At 52.9% G+C, this 18,663-nt stretch overlaps 2 protein-coding genes across 2 annotated transcripts in view; one reads left to right on the top strand and one right to left on the bottom strand.

Annotated features, from left to right (window-relative positions):
• Nucleotides 1-3,159: 3,159 nt before the first annotated feature.
• The window catches only part of GABRA5 (gamma-aminobutyric acid type A receptor subunit alpha5), a 54,432-nt gene continuing 38,928 nt past the window's right edge, over nt 3,160-18,663 (bottom strand). The window contains exons 6-9 of the mRNA XM_037053810.1: nt 16,592-16,735; nt 13,960-14,112; nt 10,130-10,341; nt 3,160-4,446 (exon numbers count right to left, since the gene is read on the bottom strand). Coding sequence (XP_036909705.1) covers nt 4,144-4,446; nt 10,130-10,341; nt 13,960-14,112; nt 16,592-16,735 — 812 coding nt within the window. The 3' untranslated portion in view covers nt 3,160-4,143. The remainder of the gene's footprint in view (nt 4,447-10,129; nt 10,342-13,959; nt 14,113-16,591; nt 16,736-18,663) is intronic.
• GABRB3 (gamma-aminobutyric acid type A receptor subunit beta3) overlaps nt 14,395-18,663 on the top strand; it is a 240,130-nt gene continuing 235,861 nt past the window's right edge. The window contains exon 1 of the mRNA XM_037053806.1: nt 14,395-14,753. Coding sequence (XP_036909701.1) covers nt 14,656-14,753 — 98 coding nt within the window. The 5' untranslated portion in view covers nt 14,395-14,655. The remainder of the gene's footprint in view (nt 14,754-18,663) is intronic.

Raw genomic sequence — 18,663 nt, 5'->3', positions numbered from 1 at the left:
TGTCAGTGGGGAAAAAAATCTCCAGGGCATTTGTAATACCCAGGGTCCGGCAGACGTAACACCTGCTTGAGTGTGGCTGGCAGGGTCATAAGATGGGTGCAATCATTTATAGTTTTAATTTGAACATCTCATCTAAAACGTCCTAGGGTGTGCTGGAGTGTGACATGGATATGTTAGAGAACGACATGCTTATGATACTGTAATAAAAGAGTTTGTAATAAAGAGGGGGCGTTATTCGTGCCGGACGCTGTATAGTCCTTCCCCCCGGCTTGAAACCAAATTCTCGATTTAGGTTCCATTCTTGTTGGAAATCAGCTCCCATCTGACAGCAATCACGTGGTGCTGGGAACCCACAGTTAGTAACTACAAGAACCAAAAGCTTCGTCTGCATTTTCTCCTAATGTGAGATGTGGTTGGAGCCGACCCGTGGCTTGGGTTCCAATACCCCATTTGTGCCGTGGGGGTTTCTAACTGGCTGCACCTGTCCCCCATCACTTGCTCCACAGGAGACATGGAGAACTACTTCTAAGGTGCTAACAAGGAGGTTAGAAGATTTACACATTCCTGATGAATCTTCAGCAGGGGTGTCCACAGTACCCATTTAACTTTGATAGTTATCTAGAAGCATTTGATTGTATACATGCATTTGGGCCAACTTTAGCCAGAGCTTGCCCTAGATAGATACACAGATAGATTCCTCAGAAATACAGAGTGCTGATTGCTGACTTATTAGAATATTCTGGCTATTTATGGCGATGTCAAAAGAGATCCATTTAAATACCACAGTTCTAAAAGTAGGGCACAGTAATGTATAATTATTTTTAAACGTTTTCTTTCTTGCCTTGTTATCATTTTCCCCAAGGTGATTATTTTGTGTTCATTAAAAATAACACAAATAACTGAAATATCTCCAATGCAAAATCAGGGAGCAGAAAAACGCCATCATTTTGGCCAAATGTGCATCGGATTTAAGCCTGAGCGGTGCCGATGTGGATGTGAGTGCTGAATTCGCTCCCGGGAGCTCCCGGGAGCTCCTGGTAACAAAGCTGAGAACTTGCCAGGACAATTACGGCAACCCGATACGAAAGACATCATTTTCTATTAGGACCGAGACATTTCAAGTGAGCGTTTATAAGCATAGTCCCTTAGAAGTAATGTACAGTATGTATTTTTCTCCAAATTTCAATGCAAAGCTGAACGGTAAAGACTGCATGAGAGAAATGTCACTAAGCAGTCAACAAAAACCCACGTTTCCTATCGAGGCTCAGGTCTGCCTCGTGCTGTGGCAGGTTTTATGCTGTTATTGTGCAAGCACACCTTACTCGACTCACATAGCGGCACTGGGAGGAGAGAAATGCACCCGAGTGAAGATCTAGGGTGCCCTTCTGCTGCCCTTCGCCCTTCCTTCCACGTGTGACACCTTGAAACCAGGCGTAGAAGGCGCAGTGCAATGCCTCTGTACCTGGACTGACCAGACACCAAAAACCACGCACCTGTCCTTGGGAAGGCCTGTCAGTTCTGTGGGTCTCTCCTACTACTCTGATAAGATGTGGTAACTGACCTTGAATCCTGGGAAAAGGCTTTCCAGGATCAATACCCGGAGTTCTCAGTGACTGGATGCCAAGGGCATTGATGTGGTTATTCAAGGTGAAAGACACCAGCCATGTGCGCACGGGTCTGGGCCCACCAAACACAGGGAGGGGAAGCGGCTTTAAGGAAAGATGTATGGTTACGTGGCCAACAAAGGCAGGCCTAACTTCGACAGTTGGCTAATTGTCATAAGTCCCCTTCTACGATTCCAAATGGGTCTCCGAGGGGGCAGGAAGCATTCCCTCCACACGCGTTGCCCCTGGGAACTTCGCCAACAGCAAGTGGACAGTCCAAATGCAGTGCTCCGAGTGACTGTTCACACAGAGCCAGAGGCAGGCACGCAGCCGCAGCCCAGCAGGCGGCTGGCCGGCAGCAGGCACCCAGTGGGGAGCGCGCTCTGCTGGGGCCCCGCCAATAGACCCACCCGCTCTGCACCAGAGAGATGTTCATGTTCGGGTGACGGGTAAAAGCCTGTGGTTTTGCCTGCGACCCTTGCTGTGGTTGAAATCNGGGCGGGAAGCATTCCCTCCACACGCGTTGTCCCTGGGAACTTTGCCAACAGCAAGTGGACAGTCCAAATGCAGTGCTCCGAGTGACTGTTCACACAGAGCCAGAGGCAGGCACGCAGCCGCAGCCCAGCAGGCGGCTGGCCGGCAGCAGGCACCCAGTGGGGAGCGCGCTCTGCTGGGGCCCCGCCAATAGACCCACCCGCTCTGCACCAGAGAGATGTTCATGTTCGGGTGACGGGTAAAAGCCTGTGGTTTTGCCTGCGACCCTTGCTGTGGTTGAAATCAGCTTTCTCCCTCAGGCTGCCCTAGGGACCGATTGGGACAGAGGGGAGGGCTAAGGACAGGTTTTTTTTTTCTTTTTCTTTTGTCATTCTCTCCTTTTTTTTTTAATATTTATTTATTTATCTTTAGAGGGGAAGGGAAGGAGAGAGGAAGAGAAACATCAATGTATGGTTGCTTCTCGTGCATCCCCTGCTGGGAACTGGCCCCTGCCGGGAACTGACCTGCAACCCAGGCATGTGCCCTGACTGGGAATCGAACCGCGATCGTGTGGTTCACAGGCCCGCGCTCAATCCACTGAGCTATACCAGCCAGGGCTTTGTCATTCTCTCTTTTTAAAAAGTTTATTTTTTAATTACAGTTGACACTCAAGATTACTTTGTATTAGTTTCCAGGGTACAGCATAGGCGTCAGACAATCATATTCTCTTTCTTAAATTCTCACGTGAGAATATGTTTCTTGATTATAGAGAGAGAAGAAGTGGGAGAGAGAGAGAAACACTGATCAGTTGCCTCCCGAACACACTGCGACTGGAGATCAAACCCACGTCTTAGGTATGTGCCCTGACCGAGAATCCTGCCCACCGCCTGTAGGTGTACGGAACGATGCTGCAACCACTGAGCCCCCCAGCCAGGGCTACCATATTCTTTAAAAAGTGTCCCCCTCCTCCCAGTATTTCCAGTGCCCACCCAAACAATCGCATGACAGTTTTCCTCCATGCTGGGAAATGAATCCACCAAAGTAAGAACTTTTCAAAAACATGACATTTATCCGTGAGATCAGTTCATTTTTTATTTTTTTAATGAACATTTAAGGTCAATATACAAAAGCTAACAGAGCAATAAGTCAGTCATGAAATACGTACAAGGAAATAACATGGAAAAGAAATCAATTACAGTTTCTCATCACGGAAGCATCACACACTGGTTGCAGCGAGGCGTGGTCAGAGTGTCAGACTTGAACGCTCAGGACAAATGTCAAGACTGTTGTCACACCGCTTTTTGTCTGAACAGCGTTTCTTTCTTGGTCATTGTTCAGTTAGTAGGGGCAGTGGCGGGGGTCAGGGAGTGAGTGGCCCCCCTACACACTAAAAGAAAATAAAGTTTTTCTCAGCAATTAATTTTTTTCCTTGGGGAAGTATTCGATCTGTTCATCTGCCTTACCATATGTTTCTGTCGTTAAATTGATCTGCATAAATATTTGCCTATTCTAGTTCTTAAAGGAAGGTCATGCAGCGCTTCCTCATTTCGGAAGAGTAAGAATCATCAAAGGCAATTAGTTTTGTACGTAAATGCTCACAGTTTCCTTTTTCATGAAAAATGTGCTCTTTGTGATTTTTTTGTTTCTTGCAAGAGTTGCTCAAGTAATACCCATGGAGCATTTCATAAAATATTCATTTGCTGGGAAATTTTGTATGAAATGACATTGGAAGTATAAAAAACATTGTTAGGTAACCCTTGGAACAGTTAAAAATATACTTATCTTGTTTGTAAACTATCAAGGTCAGCTACTGAGCATCTGAGTGTCAGAGCCTTTCTGGTTTTCTAGAAAGTTCTTTGTTGTGTTTATCAATGTGACATCTTTGAAACATCTGACGTTATATGTAGAAACATCGAGGCAATCATATTTGTACATATTATTAAACATGCAAAAATGTCCTGAAAGATAGTGCCCAAGAATGGGAAGTCTCTCTGAGCTCAGCCCCCACCTCCCGGGTCCCACTCCGTGGGAAGATGGCTGTCGTGGAGTTTGGGGGTGCCGCGCATCACTTTGGAGAGGTGGCCCCTTTAATCACCGGCTCCCTATTCAAATACGTTGCCCAGTAAACCAGGTTGAAAGTGCCAAAGAGGACTGGGAATACGATTCGGGACATCTTGTCGATCTTGCTGATGCTGTTGTAAGTCTTTTTGTTCTCAGGGGTCTTGTCTTCAGCAGGATTTGCGGCGACTGAGGAGGTGCTGGCGGTCCCTGCCGGCGTCTGCTCCTTCGGGATGTTGGGGGCATGGGTCATCTTCCCGGTGGTGTAAGCATTTGTGGACTTATTTAGTATGAGTTCCCGCTGCTTTTTCTGCAAAACATAATAAGAACTTAAGGGTGTGCCGCCTGCAGGCAACTGTCAGCTCACGGCTAAAGGTTTATCTATAAAGAGAGAAAGAACCATCGGCTTAGCTCTGGCCAAGGGCAGACCCCACAGGCTTGGAAGCCCACAACCCCATGTGGCCGGTCCTGGAGGTGAAATTCTCCCCCAGGTCACGTTACTTATGGGGGCAAAATTGGGATTGTGGTTACTGTTGCGGCAGCGGGTATGGGGCCCGGCCGGGGTGCGGGTGCTGGCTCCTATTGAGATAGGGATCGGGGTCCACAGGTGAGCATGTTATCAAAACCCTGCAGGTGAACCCCTAGTATCTGCCCATTTCGCGCTAGGAGTGTTCTGCTTTCAATGAGTCAACATTAAGCAGGATTTAAACTCCAGCCACTGATCTGCGTGCTGAAGTATTTGCAGGGGAATATACTGTCCTCTGAAACGTACCATATTTTGCCATGTATAATGTGCACTTTTTCACCCAAATTTTTGAGGGAAAAATAAGGATGTGCATTATACATAGGCAGCACTAATTCCATATCTATACATGTTTTTAATTCTTTTATTTGTGTGTAGGCATGAAAAGTGTAACTCTAGAAAGCAATAATGATATCCATATGCAAAATACTACCTTGGAATATGATCATCAGGTTCGTTTCCAGATATAAATAAGTAAATAAAACAATAAGAAATGAAAGCAGAAGATATTTTTCCTGAGGGTTTGGGCCAAAAACACGGGTGCACATTATACATGGCGAAATACGGTACTCTGAAATGTATCAAAACAGAAGAGGACTGGTTGATGGGTTGAGGCTCAGGGGGTGTAGGAATGCACGGACTGAGCATGGGCACAGGGACAGACGACAGATGGTGATGATACAAACAGTGAAATGTTAATGGCAGACAGGTTTTCCCCGCGAAAATTCTTCAAACATTGACGGATGTTTGAAAATTTGCATAATGAAATGTCAAAAAATTCTGTTCCGTTACCAAAATGATACAATCTCATGAAAGACAATTTGCAAAGCAGAGGAGAGTGAAGGAAAGAAAATGCTACCAGTATCTGGAAAAAAAACACCCGCACCCCCAAGTTCACTGTAGCGTCAGTCACGATAAGCCAAGATGGGGTACCAATCTATGCGTGCAGCAGCAGATGGATGGGTAAAGGAAAGGTGGTACATGCGAGGACTGGCCGGACAGAGTCCAGCCATTGCTAATACAACGAGAACGGCTTTCGATGTAACCTGGCAGCCGAGGAGAGCGCACTAGGATGCGCATGTGTGAACAATGACGACTTCACTGTACTTAGTCAGCCGGGGGGGGGGGGGCGCGGTGGACGCCGTTGAGTGAGCGTGTGTACTGTGTGACTGTGGCATTCAAAACGAGTGAGGAGAGCCACAAATCTGCATCCAGTTTTGCACTGAACTTGAATGAATGTTCAATTGTTTCTGTGGAAACTATTCAGGTGATTCAGAAGGCCACAGCTACGGTGACTGGCAACTCCATCACTACAAGGTGCCGGCTCACGCATCACGTCTCCAGCAAAGTTTTTTTGTAAAACATCAAATCACCCAGGTGACTCAGCCCCGCTACAGCCCAGATTGGGTGCCCTGTGACTTCCCGCTTTTCACAAAACTAAAATCACCTTTGAAAAGGAAGGGATTTTAGACCATTGATGAGATTCAGGAAAATATGGTGGGGGCAGCTGATGACAACTGGGAGAACTGGGTGAGGTCCCAAGGTGCCTACTTAGAAGGGGACTGAGATGTCCCTGTCCCATGCAGAATGTTTCTTGTATCTTGTATCTTCTTCAACAACTGTCTCTGTTTTTTATATTACGTGGCTGGGCATCATCTGGGCAGACCTCATATATACAATAAGATATCCCTCGGCTGTAAAACATAAGCAGACCCCTCCCTGGCCAGTGTGGCTCAGTGGGTTGGAGCATCATCTGGTAAGCTGAAAGGTTGCTGGTTCGATTCCCAATCAGGGCACATACCTAGGTTGTGGGTTCAGTCTCCCACTGGGACACGTGAGAGAGGCAATCGAATGATGTTTCTCTCTCTCTCTCCCTCCTTCCCTTTCCCTCTCTCTGAAAATCAATAAACATGTCCTTGGATGAGCATTAAAAAAATAAGCAGACCCGACCATGTGGCATTATACTGAGTCAAGTAAGTCAGACAGAAAGACAAATGCCGTATAGTGTCATTTATACGTGGAACCTAAAAAGCAAAACAAACCAAGAAGAGAAGAACAAGTTCGCAGACACAGAACAGCAGGTTGGCAGTTGCCAGAGTGGGGGTGGGGGCGGACAACCGGGTGACGGGGCCCCCAGGTGCAAACTTCCAGTTACAAACAAATGTGTCCTGGGCCGTGATGTACAGCATGGTGACTGTAGTTTTAAAAAGAGAAAAAAGCAAAGAAATCACCATTAAAACTATGAGAAAACACAAAGCAGAAAAAAAGAGCATGGGGCAGGTGGGAAGACAGGTCGAGCACCTGTAGAATCAGCTGCAAGAGCCAGAGGACTGTGGGGACACAGGGAGGGAGTCAGGGACAGTCCCCAGACCGCACAGGGACTGGGGCCCCCCCTCAGACATGCTAGGGCTCCTCCAGGATCTCCCAGAAGGAACCCATGAACACTGCTGAGCAGTAGCCTACTGCTTTGAACGGCTTTTATTTTTTCTTTTTAATCCGTACTCCAGGATACCTTTTACTGATTTTAGAGAGTAAGGGATGGAGGGAGCGGGGGAGAGAGAGAAAGAGAGAAACATCCATGAGAGAGAAAAATCGATCAGTTGCCTCCTGTACATGCCCCCACCAGGAACTGAACCCTAAACCTAGGTAGGTGCCCTGACAGGGAATCGAACCCACACCCTTTCAGTATACAGGTCAACTCTCCGACCAATGGAGCCACCCAGCCAGGGCGGCTTTCACCTCTCCACGTTACCAGGGAAGGAGCAGACACCTTGGAAGAGGCTGATCTGTCCTCATAGCCTATGTTTTGCTGGGTGGACAGTCACACGGAGCCATGCGGCCGTGAGGGTCCTAGGGGTGTGGCTGGGTCCCCCGGGCGCTGCAGTCAGCCCCTGGCCTCCAGCTGCGGCTCCTCAGGGTCAACTCCAACGTCTTCCCCTAGTGGCTGTCACTCCCTCGCTGTCCTTTCCCAGGTGCACATCCCTCAAGCCTACCTTGCACCCCAACATCGGACATAGCGTTTGGTTCTGGAGATCCCAGCAGGCGACAGCGGCAACAATCCGCCGGTCCAGCGCTCTCACTTCTGCTGCCACTGAGCACGCCCCCTCACACTCCCTGCGTGCACCACGCGTCCACCAGCCGACGTGCCTGCCCAAGTGGCTAGGTGCCCCACGAGGAGCCCCCCGCCCTGTGGGGTGGGAACCCCAGCACCACACCTCCCAGAGAGGGACACTTAGTCCTGCAGTTTCCTACCATTTACTGAGACCCGCTGCTAACTCTAGAAGCCCAGTGCTGCTCCAGGATCAGACAACCCAAGTCACCGTCACCACTCCCCCTCCCTGCCGGTCTCCTTTCAGACCTGTGGCACGTGGCGCCCGCAGTAGTGCTGAGTGGGACCCCGGTGGCTGACAGTGACAGCGAGGCCATGTGACAACATTTTAGAGCACTCCATTGGCCTAGGGTTTCCCCTTAGACTCCCAGATGGAGCCCTTGACCTACTTCAGACGTGGCTGCCTCCTATCCACCATCGCTCCACCATCCACAACACAGGCCTTTAGCAAACTCGGGCCTCCTGGCGACGGGGCACTGGTGTTGGGGTGCCCCTCTCCCCGGAGCCCGTTCTTGCTCCTCCTGCACACCATCCTCCCGATCTCCCTCTGTCCCCACGGTCAAGGCCAGATGCCCGGACAAGAATCCACACAGTCCGAGGATGCTGGGCCTCCACAAGTGTTTCCCAGCTCCCCACCATCATCCCCTGCGGTTAGCTCACTCCTGTCTCCCTGCCTCCAAACACACCCATTCCCAAGGGTTCAACTTGTCGGGATCGGCGTCCCCTCTGGAAACCACGCAGGACGGGTCCCTCCGGGCCTTCCTCCAACGGGGGGCGTGGGTCTTGGCAAGTGGATCTTCAGGTCTGAGACCTGGGGGCGCAGGGGGCGCCAGTGCTCGGAGGCGGCAGGAAGGATCTGATGGGATGGGCCAAGTCCAGTCGCAGCCTCTGACTTCCACAGGGGAGGAAACGGCGGCCCCAGTCGATGTACAACCCCGCACGGGGGCCTCAGGTCAGAGCTGAGTGGCCCCAACAGACTCCAGTGTCCTGGCTGCTGGGACCCTGAGGACCCAGGACACCCCCAGGACTCCCTGCAGGCAGAAGGTGAAGTCTGACTTTCCCATCCACCCTGATAACTCTGGTCTGCTGGCCTCTCAGAGCCAAAATGGGCTTGCCCGTATTTTACCGTGTATACTGCGCACCCACATTTTTGGCCCTAGCTTTCAGGGAAAAAATCTTTCGCTTTCATTTTCTAATTCGGTTTTGTATTTATTTATATTTAGAAACAAACCCAATGATCATATTCTGTGGTATTATTTTGCATACAGATATATAGTTATAGTTATTGCTGTCTAGAGTTACACTTTTAAAATACATATATTTTATTTATTGTTAGAGAGAGGGAAAGGGAAAGAAAGAGAAGGAAACATCAATGTGTGGTTGGTTGCCTCTCGTGCTCCCCCTACTGGGGACCTGACCTGCAACCCAGGCCTGTGCCCTGACTGGGAATCGAATCAGTAACCCTTTGGTTCGCAGGTTGGCACTCAATCCACTGAGCTACCCCAGCCACGGGTAGAGTTACACTTTTAACTCCTAAGCATAAATTAAAAACATTTACACAGACATGGACTTAGCACTACCCATGGACAATGGGCATCTTTATTCTCCCCTCAAAAACCTGGGCAAAAAGTGCACATCATACACCGCAAAATACGGTATCCGTTTCTGGCACACGATGTTCAGCGATAATCAGCAGTTTTATTTCCTCTTCCGTGGATGTAGTGTCAACCGCGCAAGGACCTGCCTGACTTAGAATGTCGTGTAACCTTTACCACGAAATAGTCCTGACATGTAGGCACAGACACCTGTCACGCTCTACATACTCGACATCTGATTGTTTTGAGCAGAGGACATTTCCCAGGCAGCCCCTGCACGCTGTTGGGGAACCCCATCGGTGGAACTGGGTCCTCTGCCGAGGTGCCCTTCCCAGTGAGTTGCACCCTCTCTACAGGAGCAGAAAGCCTCTTTGAGAAGACACCCCCCGCCGTGACAGGGCAGGGAAGGAGCAGAAGACTGGACCGTGCAAATGAGAACCGGATCCGTGGTCCTGCCCAGGCAGGAGGTAACTCGGCCCAAGTCAAAGGGCCTGAGAAGAACAGCGAGGGCCGTTCGGATGGGCCCCCGCCACTCCCCCCCCAACAGTTTTCCCTTGAACAAAGCTGGTGATTCAAAATGAACCGTAAATACGACCCGTGGCTAAGTGACACTTTGCAAGGACCTTGGTATGAGGGAAGGGTCACTCGTCGGGGGCAGGGAGGCAGGGAGCAGACACACCTGGTTTTGTATTTGAACGTAGAATCTGGCGCGTTTTCTCAGCACAGGGAAGCGGAGCGAAAGGAGGAGGGAGGGAAGGGGTCCTACCTTGATCTTAGCAGCCTCTGAGGCCTTCTTGCCGTCCCAGGCCCAGCCTCTCTTGGTGAAGTAGTTCACCGTGGCGAACTCGATGAGCGCGGAGAACACGAAGGCGTAGCACACGGCGATGAACCAGTCCATGGCGGTGGCGTAGGCCACCTTGGGCAGCGAGTTCCGGGCGCTGATGCTGAGCGTGGTCATTGTCAGCACCGTCGTCACCCCTGGGGATCGGGAGGAACAGCAGAAACAGGGATCAGTGCTGGCACCCAGACCCCATGGAACACCCTGAGCATGACAGACAAGGACAGGAAAGGCAGGTGCCGGTCACTTTATCCCTAACCCAGACCTCCCTCCCCTCAGTGGTTCCCATAACACTTAACACAGGCATAGGGTTCAGAATATTGCTGCCCTGGCTGGTGTAGCTCAGTGGATTGAACACCAGCCTGCAAACCAAAGGGTCACTGGTTCGATTCTCAGTCAGGGCACATGCCTGGGTCGCAGGCCAGGTCCCCAGTAGGGGGCATGCAGGAGGCAACCACATATTGATATTTCTCTCCCCCCTCTCTAAAAATAAGTAAATAAAAATCTTAAAAAAATTTAAAATAAAATACTGCTCATTTTATTTATCTGGTTGAGTGTCTCCTTCTAGAAGATAAACTGAGGAGGGCAGGGGTTTGGGTCTGACTGATGCGCACACCCTGATGTGTCTCCATGGCTTAGCACTCAACCGAGATGTGTTCAATGAGAAGGGTTTCTTCGTGGCACTAGGTCAAGATCCATTGAGAAAGGGCAACGACATGCACGAAGACGAGCCGCACACATTACGAGTTGTGGGCTGCAACATCCCACCCCGCAGCCTACAGGGGCCCGTGGGCAGCAGAAGCACCGCGTCGGAACCCAAGACAATCAGCGTCCCCTCCAGGTGGCTGTGCGGGGTCCACTGGCTGACCGCCTTGTGTTCTGGGAAACCTCACAGTGACCATGCAGCCAGCCGGACCCCCAGAGGGTGACATTGGTCTAGGGCTGGCAGAGAATGAACCACCTACAGGGCGTCTACTAAGGGCTGGACTCGGAACTAAGCCGTGTTTTGCACGGGTATCATTACCCACACTTTCTGGGTGAGGAGCTTACAAATTTAACAGTAGTTGGGAATGTCTCCACTTCTGCCAGCGGGCAAAGGAACAGCCATGTCAGGCCCCAGGATGGCATGGTGCTTCCAGCCCCCTGTGGCTCCCACAGTTCTGTCTGCCCCAGGGGACAGCGCACCTGTCGTGTCCCCCACAGTCCTGCATTCCAGTCCCCACCTCCAGCACCTCCACGTGTGGCCTAGCCTGGAATGCAGTCTTAGGGAAGTCCTTGAATTAAAAGGAGGAAGCTGGGGTGGCTCCCGTCCACTGTGGCTGGCGTCACACACTCAGAGAGAACACACGTGGCCACAGGCATGAGTGGCCGCAAGCCAAGACCTTGCAGAAGCTGGAAGAGAGGCCTGGAGCAGGTGTCCTGGGAAGGGACCGGCCCTGCTGTTGTCTTGACTTTGCACTTGCAGCCTTGCAAGCCGTGGGATTACTCAACTCTTGTTTAGGCCCCGGGCTCTTTTGTTACAGATCCGCAAGGAACTAATACAACTCTGTGGACGGCACGCGGGCCACAGACTAACCCTGGCTGTTCCGCAGAGGCTTGCGTGGCAGCCTTACAAACTCAGAGACGGAAAGGGACCACATAGGACAGTCTGAAGTGAAAACTGCCTCATTAAAAGCGAGTCCTGGCGGGCAGTCACGTCCTGGGCCTGTGTGGGTCTTTACCTTAACCGAGCCTGGCTGTGGTCTTTTCACCTCGACAATAACAGCCTTCGAGATGTCGGGATGATCTCCTTTTCCCAGGCCCCTCAGGGCAGAGCACCCCCCACCAGAAACCCTCCTCGTTGTGGGTCCTGTGTTAATGATTAACCAGAACTATCCTGGACCCACCGACCCAAAACAAGGGTCTGTTTTGTCCAATCCCAGAGGTTTTCTCACTTTGCTCTCTCCCGCCTCCCTAATCGCTCACCAAGGGGCTTCATGGAAGTGTCTTAAGCCTCCTCCTTTGATTCTGACATATAAAGGAAGGTGCAGCCCTGGCTGGTGTAGCTCAGTGGACCGAGCGCGGGCTGTGAACCAAAGGCTTGCCGGTTCGATTCCCAGTCAGGCAGGGTACATGCCTGGGTTGTAAGCCAGGTCCCCCGTGGTGGGCGCACGAGGTACACAAAAGGCAACCACACATTAATGGTCCTCTCCCTCTCTTTCTCCTTTCCTTCCCTTCACTCTATAAATAAATAAATACATAAATTTAAATATAAAAATGAAATAAGGTGCCAAAGTGCCACTCTCTGCCACAGTTCCTCAGTCCCTTGAGACTTTGCTTCCCAGAGTGGCTGTCAGTTCGGCTCCAGCAAATTCATACACCTTCTTACAGGTTTGGACGTTTGTTAGGCTGACAGCACCAAACAAGTGTGACGTCTCTGGTGTTCACAGCAGCTGACTCATCACCCAGTGTCACCCTTCAAAAGTCTGAGAGTGTGCCAGGCAGGGGACGAATGCTCAATGATGAGTTGATAGGCATCTGTGACTTGTCTTAAAACCCAGTTAGTCCTTGTGCTGGGGGCAGTGTTCTGTGCCCGACCTTGAACAAGCGAGCTTCTCGCATCTTCCTGGGTCTCTAACGTCCTAATGTGCATTGAGAATCTCTAAGAGAAGACAGCATCTGCACTAATTTTTTCACATGCCTGCCTACTAACATCCCCCTGCAGAGCCAGGGGCAGGCGGTGGGGCGCTCCATGCCTTCCCGAAACATTGCTGAGGCTACCCCACGTGAGGCAAGGGCAGCCAGGTGCAAGGTCAGAGCAAGAGGGACGGCACCATAGGAACACCCTGGGCCACACCTGGGGCCGCACCTGGGGCCGCGCTAGGGGAGCATGCCCCTAAAATGCAGGTCGCCCTTCTTTCTTGGGAAGACACGGCACCACACGCAGAGCTGCGGCCTGAACCGAGCTTTTCCCTTTGGGAGACGTGAGCGTCCCCACTACCACGGGTCACTGGCAAAACTGCCTTCAGTTTTGCTCCTCCAGTTCGAGGATGGAGCAGTTCAAGGTCAGAGTCAGTGTCAGGTGATGTAGGTCTGGCTTCTTACTGTATGTGTGTGGGGGTACATGTCAACTACATGTGTGTGTCATAGGCATGTAGGTATAAGCACATATAATGTATGATATTACCTACATAATTCACTACTATCATATACATGTGAGTGATTGCCACTTGGGGATTAACTTTATAAATTTAAAAATATATATATAGAGAGAGAGACATTGATTTGTTGTCCCACTTATTGATGTGTTCATTGGTTGATTCCTGTATGTGCCCTGGTTGGGGATTGAACCCGCAACCTTGGAATATCGGGACGACGCTTTAACCACTGAACCACCCAGCCAGGGCCCGGGGTTAACTTTAAAGTGGCCTGCACATTTCACAGAGAACTGCCCAATAAAATGCAACACACAGAGTAGGCCTTTGTGAGGCCTCTAAAAATACTGTGGCGAAATATCACATAAAGATAGATTGTCAGCAATTTCCAACCTCAGAAAAAGGCTCCCCGTGGAAGGCTTTTCAGAACAGAAACAATGGTCAAGCAGACCGTCATCCCCGGATGCCCGGCTCAGAGAGCCATCCCAAACCCTAATCCTTTAACACGGGATCCTTCCTCACGGCTCCTGCCGCTTCCAGGTCACAGAACAGAACCTGTTGGCGCTGGGGGTGGTCAGCAGCCGTCACAGAACCCAGGCCCAGGGCCGGCTTGGGGACACTCACCGAACACGGTCCTGGCTGGGACGGACTCCCGGTTCAGCCAGAAGGAGACCTGTGACAAGATCACGGTCATTATGCAGGGAAGGTAGGTCTGGATGACGAAGTACCCGATCTTCCTCTTCAGGTGGAAATGAGCCGTCATGATGGTGTACTCACCTGCAGGCAAGCACAGGAGGGCCGTCAGCCTGGCCCCCGAATTCCCGCCACCCCCACCCCACGGCTCCCAGCTTGTGTCTGTGTCCCCTCTCTGCACCCCCAACTGTGAAGCATTTGTATGGTTTGGGCAAAGGAGAGGATGGGGGCGTGCGGATTTCAATATGGCCACTACTGTTTGAGTCTTTTGACCCCTGAAGAGCTTTTGCACGTGGGTGCTTTTCCTGGAAAATCAGATTTCAGTGCCTTCCTAATCCCCCCTTGCAATCTGTCCCCTCTGCCCTCCCGCTGGCCTTGGGCGCCATCGCAGTTCAGGGTTTAGCCTCTCGGCATAGAGGACTGAGGACGCCACAGAGCCCCGTGCTGTGTGGAGGGGTCTCACCCTGTTTCCCAGCCAGGGGGGCTCCAAGGAGCTGGGGGCGACCACCCCCACGGGCTCCAGCTGCGGTAGGGTGACGGTGAACCACAGCTTCTGGAGGCCTGGGTCCTGGCAGCTGCGCTCTCCCCGCCGCCTGCAGAGACCTTGGGGGGCCCCCTGCCTTGGCGATGCCCCAGCGCCTCCTCTGCATCTGCCTGGCCGTGTGGGAGGCCAGCGGGGACCTCCCATTCATTGCTGAGAACGATGCTGCGCTGACAGTGAACTGGTAAGGAGCCCGGGGTGGGGGCGGCTGTGTTTTAAAGGGCTGTGGGCCTGAGGCCTGGGGAGGTGCTTTGAGAATTGGGGACACAGCTGAGTTGATCTGAGGACAAGAGGACTCTGGCTGAACTGTAAGGAGTACATGGTGTGGCTGAACTCGAACGAGGCACAAGGGGGGGGCTGCGCACCAGGAAACAGACCCCGCATGGCACCCCCTCTGGGGGTGTTCCGCCGGCTGTGTGGGCAGAGCTGGGGCTTTTGAGGCAACGAATAACCCAGCTCCCACGCCTGCGGTCGGAGCGGAAGCCCAGCGCTCAGCAGGGCCAGCTGAGCGTGTGTCCCCGTGTGGCTCTTGTCACAGCAGCCGAACGTCAGAGGTGGATGAAAACATTAAGACCGCAGGTGGTGAAATCTGTCCCCCTGACAGAGGATACAGCCGCTTTCTGCAGGGCTTTGTGACAGGCTTTGGCAGGGCACAGGCCCACCGCCCTCCCGCCTGCAGCCCCAGGCAGGTGAGAGCAGGTGACAGGGACCTGGGCTCCGTCTGTCCCTCCCAGCAGAAAATTCAAACAGGGACGCAGAGAAAAGGGGCGAGCGTGTGTCGGAGCCACGACCAGATCCCATTCCCTCTCTGCAACACCTGAGCTTGGGGGAGATGCTATTCTGCTTCTTTGCAGGGCGGCTCGAAATCCCCACCCTACTTATAAAATTCTTCTTTGGTGGTGTTCTTTTTACTTCGTTTTATTTTTGAACCGATGGGAACTATATCAGATAATGTCACCAAGAGAAGACCATCTTTTCAGAACGCAAATAGATGTGGGAACCTCATTTACAAACTGCTGCAGGGCTAAATGAGATAGCTTCGAACGGCCCTCACCATCCAGTAGCGGCACGAGTCTCCCCCCACCCCCAGCGCATTTCTGCCAGGCCACGTTTGTGCCCATGCCCATAAAATAGCACCTGCTTCCTCTGCTTTTGCACTGAACATGCTAGCCACAAGGTGAGGCCGCTGTCCTGTCCCCCCCCCAGTACCTGCCAGGGTCTCACCTGTCCCCGGATACAGGTCCACATGCTAGCTGCCGCCCCGGTGGTTGGCAGTGTTGAGAAAGCGGGGTGCTGACTAGGGGATCCCCTGAGGGTATCCTCTGGAGATTAGAGCTCCTACTGCAATCAGGGATCACTTTACCTCGTTACCCTTTTCTCCTCGGCCACCTGGAGGCTCTGAGCCCTGCCCTGCCCACAGCCATGCTTTGTGACCCTGACTGCTGCCACACCTTGCAGCCTGAGGAAGGGGAAGGCATTTTGTTCCTGGGGACACCCGCCCATTTTGCAGCAGGCAACGCGACAGGTACGGCACCCGTGTGCCTCTCAGGTCAGCCTCACGCATATGGGAGTGAGAGGACCTGCTGCTTGTGAGGCCTGGACTATTTCCGGCTGCTCGTTCGTGCGTTCCGAAATTCAACCCCGGGACGCCTTTTCTGACATGCTCACAGCAGGAGGTGGGAGACCTGGGAAGCAGGAGTATTTGCAGGACATGGGCTACCTGTCCCTTGTGTGTCTCAGGTCAGAGGTTGCGCTACATAAGCAGGTCCGCGTGGCCTCGGGCAGGGCCAGCGGTCACCGGGGCCTGCGTACACCGCGCCATTGCACTGCCGATTAGGGCCCGGCATGCCCCCTAATGCCGATGCTGCAGCTGGCGTCTCCGAGTGCAGCTGCTGGGGGTGGGGCCTGACTCGGGCAGCCGCGGCCGAATCTCGAAGGAGAGCGGGCGCAGGTGGGAGAGGACAGGTGGGCTGGGCCGCAGCCCCCACCCCGAGGGCACGTCCCGCCTGCGCCAGGCCTCACCGGTGCTGGTGCTGATGTTCTCCGTGCCCACCGTCTGCCCCATCAGGTGGTACTGGTTCAGCCTGGAGCCGTCCTCTGCCACCACCACCGACTTGGTGGTGTCGTTGGTCCAGACGTAGACGACCTCGGAGTTAGGGTACGCGTCTGTGTGGGGGACAGAAAGCGGCATAAACGCGGCGTCGCTGGAAACCTGGCACAAGCCAAGGAGCAAGAGAGAGGTCACAGAGTCGAAGCTCCACGGTAAAGCGGCTCCGCTGGCTGGAGCATCGCCCTGTACGTGGAAAGTCGCGGGTTCGACCCCCGGTCGTCAACCAACTGTTGGTTCTCTCTCATTGGTGTTCCTCTCTCCATTTCTCTCCATCCATCTCCTTAAAAATCAAACATATCCTCAGGTGAGGATTCAGAACAAGACAAAGAGTGTGTAGTGTGGTCCAGCCCGGCAGAGCCCCACAATTCCAGTGCGTCCGTTCCTGAAGTGCCAGTGCTCAGAAACTAGCACCCAGCACTTTCTGGGGTGCATTTGGGGGGGACACTAACGCAGGGGCCCTGAGACCACAGCGCCTGGGGATCCCCCAGCTCTTTGGCATCAGGCAAGTCATGTATGCCCTATGCCTCAGTTTTCCACCTGTAGAATGGCGGCGGCAGGGGGCGGGGTAACCACACCTCCTTCGTGGGCCCCTGGGGTGCACAATGACATATGCCTGCAGCCCTGGGAGCAGCTCGGATGGCACCCCAGGTATTTCTTGCTGATAGTGGAATAGAATGAGACCAACACCGAAGTCTTGTAAGTTGAAATCTCTGTTAGTGAAGTTGTATTATTATTTTTTTTTGCCAGATGTCTGATACTCAGCACTGTCCCAAAAACCAGTGTCCCCTGGCCCTGAGCAAGAGCCTCATCAGTGGGGCTGGGGTCCTACCCGTGTGAATTAGGGAGTTGATTGTGATATTTGTCTGCACTAGAAAGGCATGAATTAGGAGGAAATAGATCAGACCCGTTCCAGCAACTGGCAAGACGCTGTGGCCGCTACACTGAACTCACGCTGCAGCGGGGGTCTGGAGTGGTATTCTTATCAAGCTTTTAAAAACTCCCATTGCCTGTTTTCAAGTTTCAGACGATACGGAAGTGCCTTTTGCACATGGGCAGCCTGGGGGCTTTCCTGACACAGCGTACTCTGTCACAGTGTCCCCTCTTTCCCAAGGACAGGCGAATCGGGGCAATGACACCCCCACCTAGGGCTGTGCCAGACGGTGGTGCCCTGAGCGCTGGCGGGTTCAATTGTGGAAGTGCCATGGGGCGCTGGCTATGGAAGGGCTGTGGCACTGGGCACTCGGTGCTGCCAGATCCCGGTCCCAGCTGGGAGTGGGGACAGACAGAGGGGAGAGAGAGGCAGCGTGTGACTCCCAGCTGTTCCCAGACTGGCTCAGGCGGCTTCTGTTTCTGGCCCCCCAGCCGTCTGCTTCCCACGAGGGACAGCTGCTGAGCTGGGAGGCTGGCTTGCCTCAAGGGCTGCCTTTGCTTGGACACACCCCGTCCACACCTCCCATCCGCTTCCCAGTCTGAGGCGGGGCTGTGAGTGTGATCCCTGGCCAAGAGGCGGAAGTAGACCCCCAAGCCTGGGCACGTGTGAGGCAGCTGGGAATTGTGAATCCTGAGGTGTGAGTTCATAAGGAGCTCACACCTCATGGCCGGGTGAGGCACGCCGGGGAACACAGACCCCTGTCTGAGGGCAGAAACCCCCCCACCCTGTAGAGCTGGCGACTGGGTGCTGAGTGTCCCCGAGACAAAGGGAGAGGGGCCCTCAGGCCTCCTGGAGCGACCTGGAGACTGGCAGAGGTCAGGGGGTGCAGGGGCCGCCTCTGGTGGGCTGGAGAACATGAGGGCGCAGACGGGAGTCATGGTGGGGTGTGGAGGTGCAGAGATGGGGGCTGGAACAGCCCTGTGGGGAGCGTGGACCCCACCCCATCTGCCTTCCTGACTGTAGGGCGCATCACTCTCCACAGGCGATGGGGTGGGGGGTGCACAACGGCAGATGGCTCTGTGGCTTAGCGGCGTGTGGACCGGGGAAGTGTGT

This window comes from Sturnira hondurensis, unplaced genomic scaffold (assembly GCF_014824575.4).
Source record: "Sturnira hondurensis isolate 20B ecotype Veracruz unplaced genomic scaffold, ASM1482457v3 Scaffold0007865, whole genome shotgun sequence".
NCBI lineage: Eukaryota > Metazoa > Chordata > Mammalia > Chiroptera > Phyllostomidae > Sturnira > Sturnira hondurensis.
Note: the sequence above shows the minus strand (reverse complement) of the source record. Positions and strands in the feature narration are given on the sequence as shown.